Genomic DNA, 12575 nt, shown 5'->3' with positions numbered 1-12575 from the left:
GCTCTGTGGAAGAAAATTTGCTTTGTTTCTTAACTTGGCTTGAGTATTTCTGGAAAAGAAAAACATCAAATGTCATGAAAATATTTAAATAAGGTCAAATAATGCGCACACAGATGAGATGAAATTCAACAGTTCATTTTATTTATACAAAACTCCATCCTGGTGTATCAGGAGTGTGATCTCCGTCCTCAGAGCATCACTGAATTAACAATTATTAGAAACCATAGCCCTTGTACAAGTATATCCATGTACATAACGTCACAATGTGTGCTCCAATAACAGTTGAATAAAACACGTTCATGCTGACAAACACGTTGCCGTACAAAATTACAGCAGTATAATAAGAAGAACAGCAAGACTAAAAAATATTTTTCCCATATAAAACACCCTAGAAACACAGTCTAAATAAAGAGCTACCAAAATGGCAACATCCAGTTCAATGAGTGTTTTTTTTAACTCTGTACAGTGTGAGTAAAAAACATGGAACAAAAAACTACAAAAACAGTACATAGCACTTCAATTCAAACACATTACTCTTTCACATTGAATTTGTGTTTTACTTTCCGCTTCGAAAGTAATGTATATAGGCACAGTAATGAATTTGTGAGCCACTTTTGGTCGACACCATTCCTTCTTATTTAACTCCTCCTTTAAAAGTGGCAACCGGTCAGGTCGCTTTTCCACAGCAGTTGGTCTGTGAAGCCAACAGCTCCCAAACACAGAAGTTGTAGCTGAATTGCAGCTCACAGCGAGCTCCACTTACTGTGTCTCCTTTACTTCATCAGGTCACTGACAACAAAACATCATTATAGAGTCTCACGACTGCAGCCAGGAAGCTTATTAAAAAGATGCCTGTTAGACAGAAATATTGTAACTGAAGAGTCCCATTACGAAAAGGTTAATTTGACAAACCCACAACTTTTCTCTTAATTTAAGCACAATTCAAATGATTATCTATTTACAGGCGCAGACAAGAACATCTTGCTGCATATTTGCCTTAAAACTTTACAATATGTTAGATTTATGCTTTGAGAGAAATTTCTATAGATTTTTATTTGGACCTAATATGTATTTTTTTCCAATAAAGATGTGGTCAATAAACAATACAATTCAATATTGATCCTTATTCAGCTCTCATAATCTTAGTGAGATATGGATCACAATTCTCTGAATCAATACATTTAGCCACAATCTGCTGCAGCTTTAAATATAAATTACTTTTTAGTGGAAAGCACAGGTGTAAATGATAAAATACATGCTGGCTGCATTCCATTTAGCTGTCCCAGTATCAAACATGCTATAAGCATTAGGTACTGCTAGCTTTTAAACACCTGCAGCAGTGTGTTGTGTGACTGGCTGATGTTAGCATGTGTCCTTTCCAAACATCAGCACCGCCTCACTGTCATAGCTCTATAGGAGGTTAGTGCTAGGGTCATCAGTGACACCTGTGCTTACACATCAACATGTCTGCCATGAGATCATTCTGTTTTACTCAAACAAAAAAAAATATTTGACTATTTTTTACTGTTACTTTAAATTCTTTAGAGAATATAACATAAACTCTTAAGCTGAGTATGATCTCTAAATATTTTTGATGGCAATTTGTACAGACTGATCATCCAATATTTTTGTAGCTGCAGTAATAAACTAAAACTAAAGGCAGCTTAATGTATCGTTAAATTACATTTTTGAATCTCTGCAAACAAAAGTAAAGCTTCCTCCGTCAGTCATGTACTTCCTGTTCTCTGTTATTTCAGCATAAAAGCCTCCACACAGCTTCAGATCTTTACTCAAAGGCTCAGGGTCAGCCATGATGTGCTTTTCTCTGCTGAATGATGTGCCTTGAACAGCTCTGCATATTACAAACTGTATTTTGGAGTAGAGCCCCGATGTGGTAGGAAACAGGAAATATACAGAATAATATCAAAGTAGCACCACCAGTGCAGCAAAAGGCATTCGACTCACAGAGGCTCACTCATGGCTGGAAGTAGATGTCTTCAGGGTGCGATGGACTCCAGGAGGTCTGAGGGTGTGTCGGAGCTTCTCTATTTCTTAAGACACTGGTACATTAGTGCCCGTGGATTCAGCATGTAGCGCTCAGAGTTGAGTAGCTTGGTGAGATACTGAGGCACCTGTGGCCGAGGAGCCATGTAGGACATGCCGGGGCTGACCGCCATCACCTCCGCAATCTTCTGCTTCATTTCACAGATCTCCTTGTCCTGCCTCATCAGTTTATCTGGATAGATATGGAAGCCATTGTAAACTGTTTAGCAACTAAAACTATCAATACAGTTCTCTTTATCATCAAAGCTCTAACTGCATCAGGCAGTCATTTCTCATGGAAAACTAGCCTCATAGAAAACAGCTCCACCGGTGAACAGTAATTTTTACTACTCACAGCTTTGCAGTGCATTGCCTGGCTTCCATGTCTGTACCACTGTTTTTTACTGTAGTTAACACCCTGCCCATACAGCTCAAACATAGACTGCATTGTTTCCACAAGGTGGTGCTGTTGGATCCATTTCCCCACAAAGTCTTATCACTTGTTTCTTAGCTCACGTTTGTACCTCAAAATTACATTCATTTCTCTGTGAAAAAATTAATCAAGGCTAAAAACAGAGAACAAAACTTACACAAAATGTGCACAGGGAAAATTCGCAAACTGATTAATTTCATAAATATAATGCAAACCTTGAGCGATCTCCAGTTGTCTACGGGCGTCTCCCAGTGCAGAAAACAGGTCCAGTTTGATGCGGGTCTCAGCGCTCAGGTTGTACTCCAGATGCTGAGCTTTCTCCTGCATGGCTGACAGAGTGGACAGCAGCATGTCTGTCTCTTTCTCCACGCAGCGGTACTTTCCCAGAGCCTGAGTCGAACAAAAAAATAAAATAAAACACACACACATCAGCCGTAAGAACAAAGTGAAAAACACCAACAGGAAGACGTCCTCCTGCGGGAACCACAGCATTTACACACTGATGATGAAAACAGCAAGCCATTCAAAAAACATGAGAGCTGCACATTGTAAGACTCTTTCTTTCTGTGTTTACAGCATCAGTGCAATGTTTTTATGAAAGACCTGGCTTCTGTTGGGCATGCATCATGGGGAGAAAACATGAAATCAAATGCCACACAGTAAAATGTACAGACCTGACAAACAACCATACACTGACACTGCATACTGATGTGATGACAAAGTGCAATATGTGAACTTACTGCAGGCCAAAATAAAAAGACTACATGTCCCCATTCTAACAGATGTCACAACAAAAACAAGAATCAACTCAAACTACTTCATCACCATCACAACTGGATCACTCACAGACACTGACAGGTTCATTCCCAAAGAGAGAAAAAGATACCTCAACATCACTCTCTAGATCTACCACACGACTCTCTTTCACTTGATACTCCAGCTGTAGTTGTTTGTACTCTGTCTCTAGATCTTTTACTCTTTTCCTTAACATTTGGGTTTCACAGTGTTCCTGCCTGGTATAGGAGATGGAGAAGATAACAGGTTTGAGCCGCATGAGCGGAAGTGTCAGAGGAAATTTAAATCAATTACTCACAAAGAAACATTAACATTCAGCAGCAATGCTTACATGGGTGTTTTGCTAAGATGAAGCAAATACATTACTGACAGCCAGCAACAAAATGTAAGTATTGTATAATAAAGGAATAGTTTTGTTTGATGCAGCAGCTTTTAATTCTACCCAGACACAGATTTAGAGGTTGGGTTACTTTTCCCTGCACTCAGAGAGAGTTTACAGGTCTGGTAGGTGTGATTTACCTGTTTGTTAGACTGCGTGCTGTGCTCGCTGCCTCCTCCAGTTTCTGAGCCTGAAGCTCAGCCAACTGTTTCTCAGCAGAGAGTCGGGCCTCGGCCTCTGCTCTGGTCTTCTTCTCCAGCATCGCACTGGTCTGTTTGTCCCGCTGCTTGTTTTTAGTCAGGCACAAAATCCTGCAAAGATGACATTATATGCAAATAGGTGGATTGCAGCCACGGGCAAATAGTCTGGTTGGAGATTAGTGTCAGCAAACTCTAAAAAACAGAAGATAAGATGTTTTCTTGTCATCAGGGTAGCTGCTAAGTCACTGAAGAGCCCCTTCATTTAAAAAGTGGAGCATGTCTTATCAAAGCTGTGGTGCTGATCAAACATGCTCATCTTAAACAGGACCCACAGCCTCTGGCTGCCGGATGCACCTTTGATGTACTATATGTGCCTCTGGGACTGGTTGAACTGAGAACATTTTATCACTTTTTAATGTGCTCAGAATGCTAATGTCTGTGGAGTCACATTTTAGAGAAAATGCAGCAGTGGAGGAACATCTTTAGTGAAGTAAAAATAAAAACAATGTACAGATTTCCCTGTTTGTTGGTTAGCATCACTTCACGTCAACTTTGGGAAACTGCGAAACTGCGACACTTGTTCCCCTTTTCCTCACATCACATTAATCAACAATGAGTTGATTGATTGAAGAGATGACTCAGCCCATAATCAAACTGTAAATTCTCATATTTTTCACACAAAGCTGTAATAACATGCTCGTATTGGTGACAGCATGTCTTGATGTGAATATTATCAACGTCCTCCTTGGATGAGTCACAGCGCTCGTCACTGCGTAGATGCTAGTCTCCTGTGCAGTGGCATGATTAGTTCCCACGTTAAATTGTTCAGAACACAATTTGTGGATTTCCTTAAGAAACTGGGCCATGATTCCTGGAAAGAGTCTCGGCTATTGAATTTTCCAATTGTATTGTTTTGCTGCATAAGAGCAGCACAAGCTGAGTGCTTTCTAATTCCATCATATTGGAGAGAAAGCTGAACATCTCTAAGACTCAGCAACCCACATCAAAGCCATCGCAACAGATAAAGAGCACTTTAGGTCAACAGTAATAACATGAATAATTGATTTTTGGGTGCACTTCAAATATTATCGCTGCAAGTGGAGCTATAACCACAGAGTTCTGATGTTTGAGTGCATTCCTCTCTATAAAAACATGTCTGTGTGTGTGCTCTAACAGATCAGACATCTGTCCACTAAATGCTGTTTGCATGGCAACATGTTTAGACTGCACATGTGCCTACATTCACCCCATCATGTTATTATTTATAGACTGATGTCATGTGTAAAACTGCCCATAGAAGGAGTCACTCACTTGCTCTGAAGCAGCATGTTGGACTGCCTGAGCAGGGAAACCTCTGGTCTGAGGCTCCTCTCACTGTTGGTCAGGTTGCAGATGTGACTCCGCAGCTCCTGTTCGCTCTGCCTGCTCGTCTGCAGGTCACTCTTCAGCTTCTTCAGCTCCTGCTCCAGCCTGGCAGATGAGGAGAGTCTTATTATTAGCACTGATATGACCTTCACATGTTGAAGTGTACACTGGACGGTGACTTACTTGCTCATCTGTTCAGCGTGGTAATTCTGGGCAGCCGCTGCACTTTTGTCCACTGCGTCCCTGTTGGGGCTGATTGTTTTTGAGCTGGATCTCTGCTTCTTCTCTGTCCTTCCTGCAGGTGGTGAAGGAGTGTTTGTGCTGCCTCTGCGGGCTTTTGGTGAAGAGCTCTTAGCCGCCCGTGTGGCTTTGCTTGCGTGCTCCTCCTGAGGTAGATTTTCTGGTGTTGTAGATGATTCTGGTCCTCCAGCCCCGCTGTGAAGCAGATCTTTGGACTCGCCTACAGCAGGTTTGGACGATGATGATGATGACTGCCGCCGGATCATCTCCTTGTCTGCTGCTCTCTCTTCACTGCGGATCTGAAGGCAGTCCACAGTGTGCGCCTCATCATGAGCCACCACAGCACCATTCTGACACTGATACTGAGTTGACTCAGGCTTAAGTTTCCATTTTGAACCTGCAAACATAGACAAAAAATCAATCAATTCCTAACAGTTCTGCTGTTAAAACATCTAACATCATATGGAACATGCACTCTTTTACATCTTGTATACTTAACTTATAAAACTTACACTGGCATATTTTCCATGTTAAATGTCTGAATCTGTTTGCATGTAACTATAACGACTGACTGAAACTGCTGTTTTAAGCCCTCCTCCTACAGAAACCTCTGATCTCACTAGAGCTGCTAAAAAAATCCTACCGGATGTGAGGAGAGAGGTGCAAATGAATGAATGGAGCAGGTGCACAGACTTACTGCTGCTGCCATCTGGGCCAGACTTGGGGTAAACCTGCAGACCAGGAGGGAGTGAGTGTTGAAGGAGGTGCATGTGAAAGTCATTCTCACTCTGCACAGCTTTCTGCGTGCGCAGCTTAAAGATGTTGCTGAAGTAGCAGGTGGCATCAAACCCCAGATAAACCACAGGGTATCCAATACTGAAGAGGAACACAGAAGGGAAAACAAGGCAGATTATACTGTTACTAAAGCACAAGCACAGCTTGGCTCATCACTGAAAACACCAGAACGTTAATTAGAGCTGCTTATTCTAATGATGAGGTTAGGTGTATTTATACACTTTACATTTAAGGGAATAGTACAGCTCCTTTGGACGAGGTACCATAAAAGCAGCATTAAAGTACACATGGTTTTTAGTCATATAAAATAATACTAATAGTATTTTTACAGACTCGTTAAAACTCATTAAAACACCACCAGATGTTTTAAATATGCTAAACTCAACATACCAATGTGCAGCAAAGAGATGAGACAGGTTAGCATGAGAGGTTTTAAGGTCTTTGAGTCGAAGCGAGGCCTCTGTGTACACTAGCAGAATCCACAGGGACACCGTCGAAATACAGATGCCCTTCTCTAAAAAGAAATATATTATACAAATCATTCACATGAAGTCTCATATTATTTGTGAGAGGAACAACTCCAGACAAATAAATAATGCACATACTCACCTGTGTGCCATATGTAGTTGAATAATACATAGGTGCTTGCCACAAAGAACAGCCAGTGCAAAGGAACAAAAATTAAACAAAAGATGTCCAGAGTGAAGGCAGCACAAACAAAAACAACACAAATAACCTGGAAAAAAAACACAAAACAAAAACTGTTTGAGTAAAATCCATCAAACTGAATAAAGCCATGTTCTCTGTGTCTACATCATCATCACAGCCACTGCACAATATGTGAAACCACACATAGCAGGAGTCCTCACCAGCCCATGGCAGTGGAAAGTGGTGTACACACTCCCGAAGAAGAGCCAGCATGGCCACAGGTACTCCAGTCTGAACTCCAGGATAAAATCTGCCAGCAGCACCAGCGTCCACATCACCATAAACTTCAGGAAGGTGTACGCGCTGCAGAGAGATGCACGGAATGTAAACAAAAGGAAATAAAATCATTGTAATTACACACAAAATGTCACCATGTGGATGTTTACTGTGGAGCTCCTTGAAACAAACGTGTGCACTTTGAGATAGAAGAATCTAAATAAATGGGATACACAGAGCTGAACCTATAATTGAGCTTCGACTTAAAACCGCGGTCCATCCTTTTTAAGTAGGGGCGCTGAAGAACAATGACTGCTCCCTCGTTCAGTTTATTAGTCGACCACAGGAGCCAAACAGGAGCTGAGCTTTCCTCCTTTGTTCTGCTCATCCATAGGCTGCTATCACATCGCCCCTTCTTTGTTTGGTAACCATGGCAATATTTCATCTGGAGGAGAGAAGGGGAGTACCACGACATCCTTCTTCAAATCTGCTTTGTAATTTTGCTTGTAAATAATGCACGGCTGTTTACCTCACTGGTGTTTTTATTCACAATAAATCAATTAATTTAACAATTAAAAACAACATTATTTAAGTCTCAATCCCTCCCTATGAGAACAATTCAGGCTTACACTGTTGTTTATCACACTATTTTGTATTTTTGCTAAGAAAATTTTTAATTTCAGTAGCAGTAGTTTAATTGTAATAGGACCACAACTGCTCAAATGAGTGCTGTGATGTGCTAGTGGAAGAGTTCATCTTCATTTTTTTAAAGATATTTTTGTATATATCTGTCAAATATGCACAGGGGGAAAAATCTAACTGTAGAATTTATTCTGAATAAGGATAATCACAGCACTATGTTGTCACAGTAAAAAGCACACAGAGAGCAAAGCCTTTAAAATACACAACACAGTCCTCATGTTTGGTCTTGCCTTTGTGAAAGAGATGCTCCACAAGGACAAGTGTTTTTTTTATGTCTGGATTCCGTCTAGACGTTTTCACCTCCTGCTTTTATGTGCAAAATAAAATGTGTTTGTTCAACCGAATAAAAGACACATTTTTCCCAAACACCTCCCGGTTCAAAGGCTGGAGGAGGCGGTGTGGAAAACAAGGCAGACAGGAAAACAGGCCGACGCCAACTTGCACATTTTGTGTGTTTCTGTACAAAATGTAGGCTGAAGTGAGTCTGCGCTTCTAACAGCTTCAGACGTGTTTGTGTAAAATCACGGATGAAGTGATGGGATGTGAGGCGCACAGGTGAGCAGGATGACGACGGCTGAAATGAACACAAAGACCGGCACCACAACAAAAGCAGCCGCAGCAGCAGCAGCCAGGCGACACGGCGGCGGCGGCGGCTGCTGCTGGCGGCGCTATCTGCTACCTTTCAGACAGCTTCTCCGTGATTTTCAGCTTTTTCATCTTCCGTAGCCTGTTCGCGTCCACATAACGTTTCTTCATTTTATGGCTTCTACTCCCTCCGTGCTGTTGTTGTTTTACACCGCGGCAGCAGCAGCAGCAGCGGCGGCGGCGGAGGAGGAGGAGGAGGAGGAGGAAAAAAGGACCAGAGAGCGTAGATAAATAAAACAAACCAGCTCCCTCCTGGTGGACGAGGACGCTCACTTCAACCTGATGTCCGCGAGCACTGGATCTGCGCATGCTCAGAGGAAGTGGTACCTGCAAGCGTTAATCACAGGAGGGGAGCAAATCAACACATTGAACAACTATGTGGTAGTAATCAATCACAGGCCAGCTTTGTAATCGAACAACAAGCTCATTTGGATAAATACAACAGTGCATTTAATTATTAAGACGCATTATGTAAACTAATCAATATCAAAAGATTATGTGGAAGGTAAAGGGTACCTTTATGTAATAACTCTCTATAATTAACTTAAAGTTTTATTTTTTTTTCTTCTTTTAGTCTAACCCAACAACTTTTATCACTATTTTATCAACTGTAATAACAAAACCAAAGAATGAGTGTACTAATAAATATTGATTATCAGTTGTGTAAGCTGTAACAAAAATCATAAAATACAGTACATACTAATACATTACAATCCAAAGGCAAGGTTCAGATTAAGGAGGGAGTGGAAGACAACATGAAGAAGTGAATTCTGCTGGAAAACATTGACATATAGTGCAAACTAATCACTAATTAATACTCACTGTGAGTGTTAATTAGTAAATAAATTATACTGGTAAAGTTGTCTTAATTTGACTGATATATGGGGGAATTCCTCCTGTCATACTGACTGTGCTGTGCTGAAAATGACTCTTTAAACTACCAAGGTCAAGAAATTGAGAAACAAAGTCTTGTCAGTGTTCTCGATCTGAGGTTGACATTTGCAGTTATCAGAATTTGTTTAAGATACATGCTGTGTTTGATTGTTCACCTTCTCCTCACTCTGCTGATGTCCCGGCTCCTGGTCACATCATTAGGAACATCCATCCACAGTGTGTGTGTTCTTTTTTTTTCTTTTAATCACCATGACGATGATGTCCTGAAATGACGTCCTCATCATTGAAAACTCTGCTCTTATATAAACACATTTATTTCTCTCTGACAGTGTCAATCAAAGCTGGACATGTTCTGCTTTGTAAAGGTCACAGAGGTGTACACACTGAAGTGTGTGGTTAGAATATGTGTAAAGTACAGAGTATGCCTCTTTATCACACGTCACAAAACGTAAAAAACTTTTACAAACACTTCTAAAATCAACCGAAAATGGAATGTACCAACTGACCCGGAAGTGATAACGAGAGCGGACAATTTGAGTTGTTGTTGTGTTTGGAGTTCATGGTGGACAGCAACAAAATCTGCGAGTGAAGATGGATCATGTGATGAATTCAATCCTCGAGGGTGCGAGTGTAGAGCACGCAGAATGTTTAAACCCTCTTCTTATAATTATAAGAAGAACTTACCCCTCCATAGGCCGGAACTATATGTGACAAGCGGACGGATATGATAAACTTAAGCCATACGGTTTGGCGTTAGTAAGTGTTTTGCGTCTTGTTAATTTGTTTTCCGAAATGTAGGCCTACATTTGTTTCGTCACTTGTAAATGTGTTTTAGAAATGTCATTTTGTTGATGATTTGTTAAAATGTTTTTGTCTCGCCAATAGTACATTTTTCTAAATCTTCTAAATTTAGTAATTTTGGTTTGCCCCTCCTGGCCACCGTACAGATGTATGAAACATACATCCCAAGGACGTGCCACAGGTGCAGCATTATCTTAAGTTTGCTTGCTCTCTACAAACTTTGATGCCCTTGAACGTGTGTGTTGAGTCCTCGTGTGGGTGCGGCCCTGTCTATATAAAACACACCTGATCAGCAGCCCTGGATTTAACCATGGATCTGTACACTTTCTCTTTCCTGTGCGCCATCGGCCTCGTCGTTGCCCTTCAGGTGCCCAGCACCTTGGCAGATGTGGAGGCAGAGGGCTCTGGTGTAAGTAAAATAGAAAATGTAAAAAAATGTACATTTTTATTTAAGATTTACTCTTTAATGCATTCATTTATTTTGTCTCTCTTCTCTGAACAATGCTATTTGAAGGAGGGTAAGTGTATTTTATACACAGTTATATTCACAAATATGCTGTATGTTAATACTCATCATGCTCATTTGTTTGTTTGTTTGTTTGTTTTAGCCACTGTCCTGACCACCTCTTCAGAGCAGAGTGAGATTGTGAACAAACACAACACCTTGAGGAGGGACGTCCAGCCCACTGCTAGCAACATGCTGAAAATGGTAACACTATTTTCAAAGCTTTATTAGCAGTATGAGTGAATCAAGAATCAATCAAGAATCTTTATTGTCACTATGCAAGGCACAATTAAATTTTGTTGGCTTAGTTGGACACAACACAGTTGGACACATAATAATAAAAGAGAGACATGCTTAAGACATGCTTAAGAATGAAGAATGAACTGTGTATGTCTGCATCCGCTCATCTAAAGGCCGCTCTGTGTCCTCTGCTCCCCACAGAGCTGGAACAGTGAGGCTGCAGCCAATGCTCAGAGATGGGCCAACACCTGCTCCATGAAACACAGCCCTGCCAGCTCCAGAGAGATCAGCAGTAAGTTCTTCTTCTTGTTTTTAAGACACCAAAACTAGCTGTCCTTACAGTAGAAGGGATTTTGAATGGGCCTGATAGTTTTTTTTTCATGTAATAAACCATAAATGACTGGAATTTGTTGGTTATGTCATTGTAATGTAAGGTGTAAAAAAACTCAACAATTAGAAAGTCATGTGGTTGACAGTGACTGATGCATCTCTCTCATCTCCTCCTTTTTCACTGCAGCCAGTGGATGTGGGGAAAATCTGTACATGTCCAGCTACAAGAACACCTGGGGTAATGCCATTCAGTCCTGGTATGACGAGGTCAAGGACTGGCGCTACGGAGTGGGCTCTATCAATGGAGGAGTGGTGGGACACTTCACACAGGTTTGTTTAATTCAATTCAATTCAGTTTTATTTATATAGCGCATATTACAATCAGACATTGTCTCAAAGCGCTTCACAGGAACCCCCCTAAGAGCACTGTGGCAAGGAAAAACTCCCTTTAAGAGGAAGAAACCTTGAGCAGGACCCGTCAGCTTAAGGGGGAACCAGTCCTGCCGCTAGTCAGAGAGGATGAAGGAGAGAGAGAAAGAGAGAGAGAGGATGAAGGAGAGAGACTCTCTTGCGGACTCTGATTAGCTAACACGCCTGTTTATAAAATGCTGAGTGTAGATCTCTACTTGAGTTTGTATTTTGTTTCTGCACAGCTTATTTGGTACAGGTCTAACCAGATTGGATGTGCCATGTCCTACTGCCCCAACTCTAAGTACAAGTACTTCTACGTCTGCCACTATTGCCCACCGTAAGCATGTGTTCTCACTTTTTAAAATAAAAAGTGCTCAGAGGAGACTCATGTTTGGGCTCTTCAGTCTTTAACTGTGTTTAATTTTTGAAGTTGTGTCCTACATTACAGTGGAAACTACCAGTACACTAACCCGTACAAATCAGGACCTTCTTGCGGCGACTGCCCCAACGCCTGTGACGACAAACTGTGCAGTAAGTAGAAGATGTCATTTTTTGTGTTTGTCAATGACACTGTCTTATAGACTGCACCCCTCTCCCGATCTTCTCACACTCTGCTTCTGTGTCTCCTCCAGCCAACCCCTGTCCCTACGCTGATAAGTACAGCAACTGTCCCGAGCTGAAGCAGCAGTGGGGCTGCAGCCACAGTGACGTGGCCTCTTGGTGTCCTGCATCCTGCAAGTGCACCAATCAGATAATCTGAATGCCATACGTCCACGTGTGCTCTGACTCATCAGTCAGTTTCAATAAAAATCAATCTTCACAATCATAAATTTCTGTGGTGCATTCTCAGCTTAGATTAAAAATGTGTCCTCT

General features: G+C 41.4%; 2 protein-coding genes across 3 annotated transcripts; one reads left to right on the top strand and one right to left on the bottom strand.

The window, feature by feature from the left end:
* Positions 1 to 234: 234 nt before the first annotated feature.
* Positions 235 to 8669, bottom strand: LOC114428404 (macoilin-1). The gene is made up of 11 exons (XM_028396771.1): positions 8556 to 8669; positions 7120 to 7261; positions 6860 to 6986; positions 6641 to 6764; positions 6153 to 6331; positions 5399 to 5852; positions 5162 to 5320; positions 3791 to 3961; positions 3363 to 3489; positions 2692 to 2866; positions 235 to 2236 (listed from the first exon to the last, which is right to left on the bottom strand). Exons 1-11 carry the CDS (start codon positions 8630 to 8632, stop codon positions 2046 to 2048), a joined length of 1926 nt encoding a protein of 641 aa, XP_028252572.1. The 5' UTR covers positions 8633 to 8669; the 3' UTR covers positions 235 to 2045.
* Positions 8670 to 10469: 1800 nt separating this feature from the next.
* On the top strand, positions 10470 to 12532 carry LOC114428403 (serotriflin-like). Of its 2 annotated transcripts, XM_028396769.1 has the most exons (8): positions 10470 to 10625; positions 10731 to 10734; positions 10825 to 10925; positions 11163 to 11253; positions 11479 to 11621; positions 11945 to 12039; positions 12151 to 12233; positions 12335 to 12532. In XM_028396769.1, the coding sequence occupies exons 1-8, from the start codon at positions 10527 to 10529 to the stop codon at positions 12460 to 12462; spliced, it is 744 nt and encodes a 247-aa protein (XP_028252570.1). In that variant the 5' UTR covers positions 10470 to 10526; the 3' UTR covers positions 12463 to 12532. The 2 variants fall into 2 exon arrangements, with proteins under 2 accessions (XP_028252570.1, XP_028252571.1); XM_028396770.1 differs by lacking the exon at positions 12335 to 12532 and having other exon boundaries at positions 12151 to 12241.
* Positions 12533 to 12575: the final 43 nt, after the last annotated feature.

The sequence above is a fragment of the Parambassis ranga genome, chromosome 24, assembly GCF_900634625.1.
Source record: "Parambassis ranga chromosome 24, fParRan2.1, whole genome shotgun sequence".
NCBI lineage: Eukaryota > Metazoa > Chordata > Actinopteri > Ambassidae > Parambassis > Parambassis ranga.
The sequence above is the reverse complement of the archived record's forward strand: the minus strand, read 5'-3'. Positions and strand labels throughout refer to the sequence as shown.

Coding starts and splice junctions, on each gene's coding strand:
- LOC114428403 (XM_028396769.1), top strand. CDS start 10,527: ATGGATCTGTACACTTTCTCTTTCCTGTGCGCCATCGGCCTCGTCGTT. Junction 12,040..12,150: donor GTCTGCCACTATTGCCCACC/GTAAGCATGTGT, acceptor CCTACATTACAG/TGGAAACTACCAGTACACTA. Junction 12,234..12,334: donor CTGTGACGACAAACTGTGCA/GTAAGTAGAAGA, acceptor TGTCTCCTCCAG/CCAACCCCTGTCCCTACGCT.
- LOC114428404 (XM_028396771.1), bottom strand. CDS start 8,632: ATGAAGAAACGTTATGTGGACGCGAACAGGCTACGGAAGATGAAAAAG. Junction 5,321..5,398: donor CACGCTGAACAGATGAGCAA/GTAAGTCACCGT, acceptor CTCATCTGCCAG/GCTGGAGCAGGAGCTGAAGA. Junction 3,490..3,790: donor GCACGCAGTCTAACAAACAG/GTAAATCACACC, acceptor CTCCTATACCAG/GCAGGAACACTGTGAAACCC.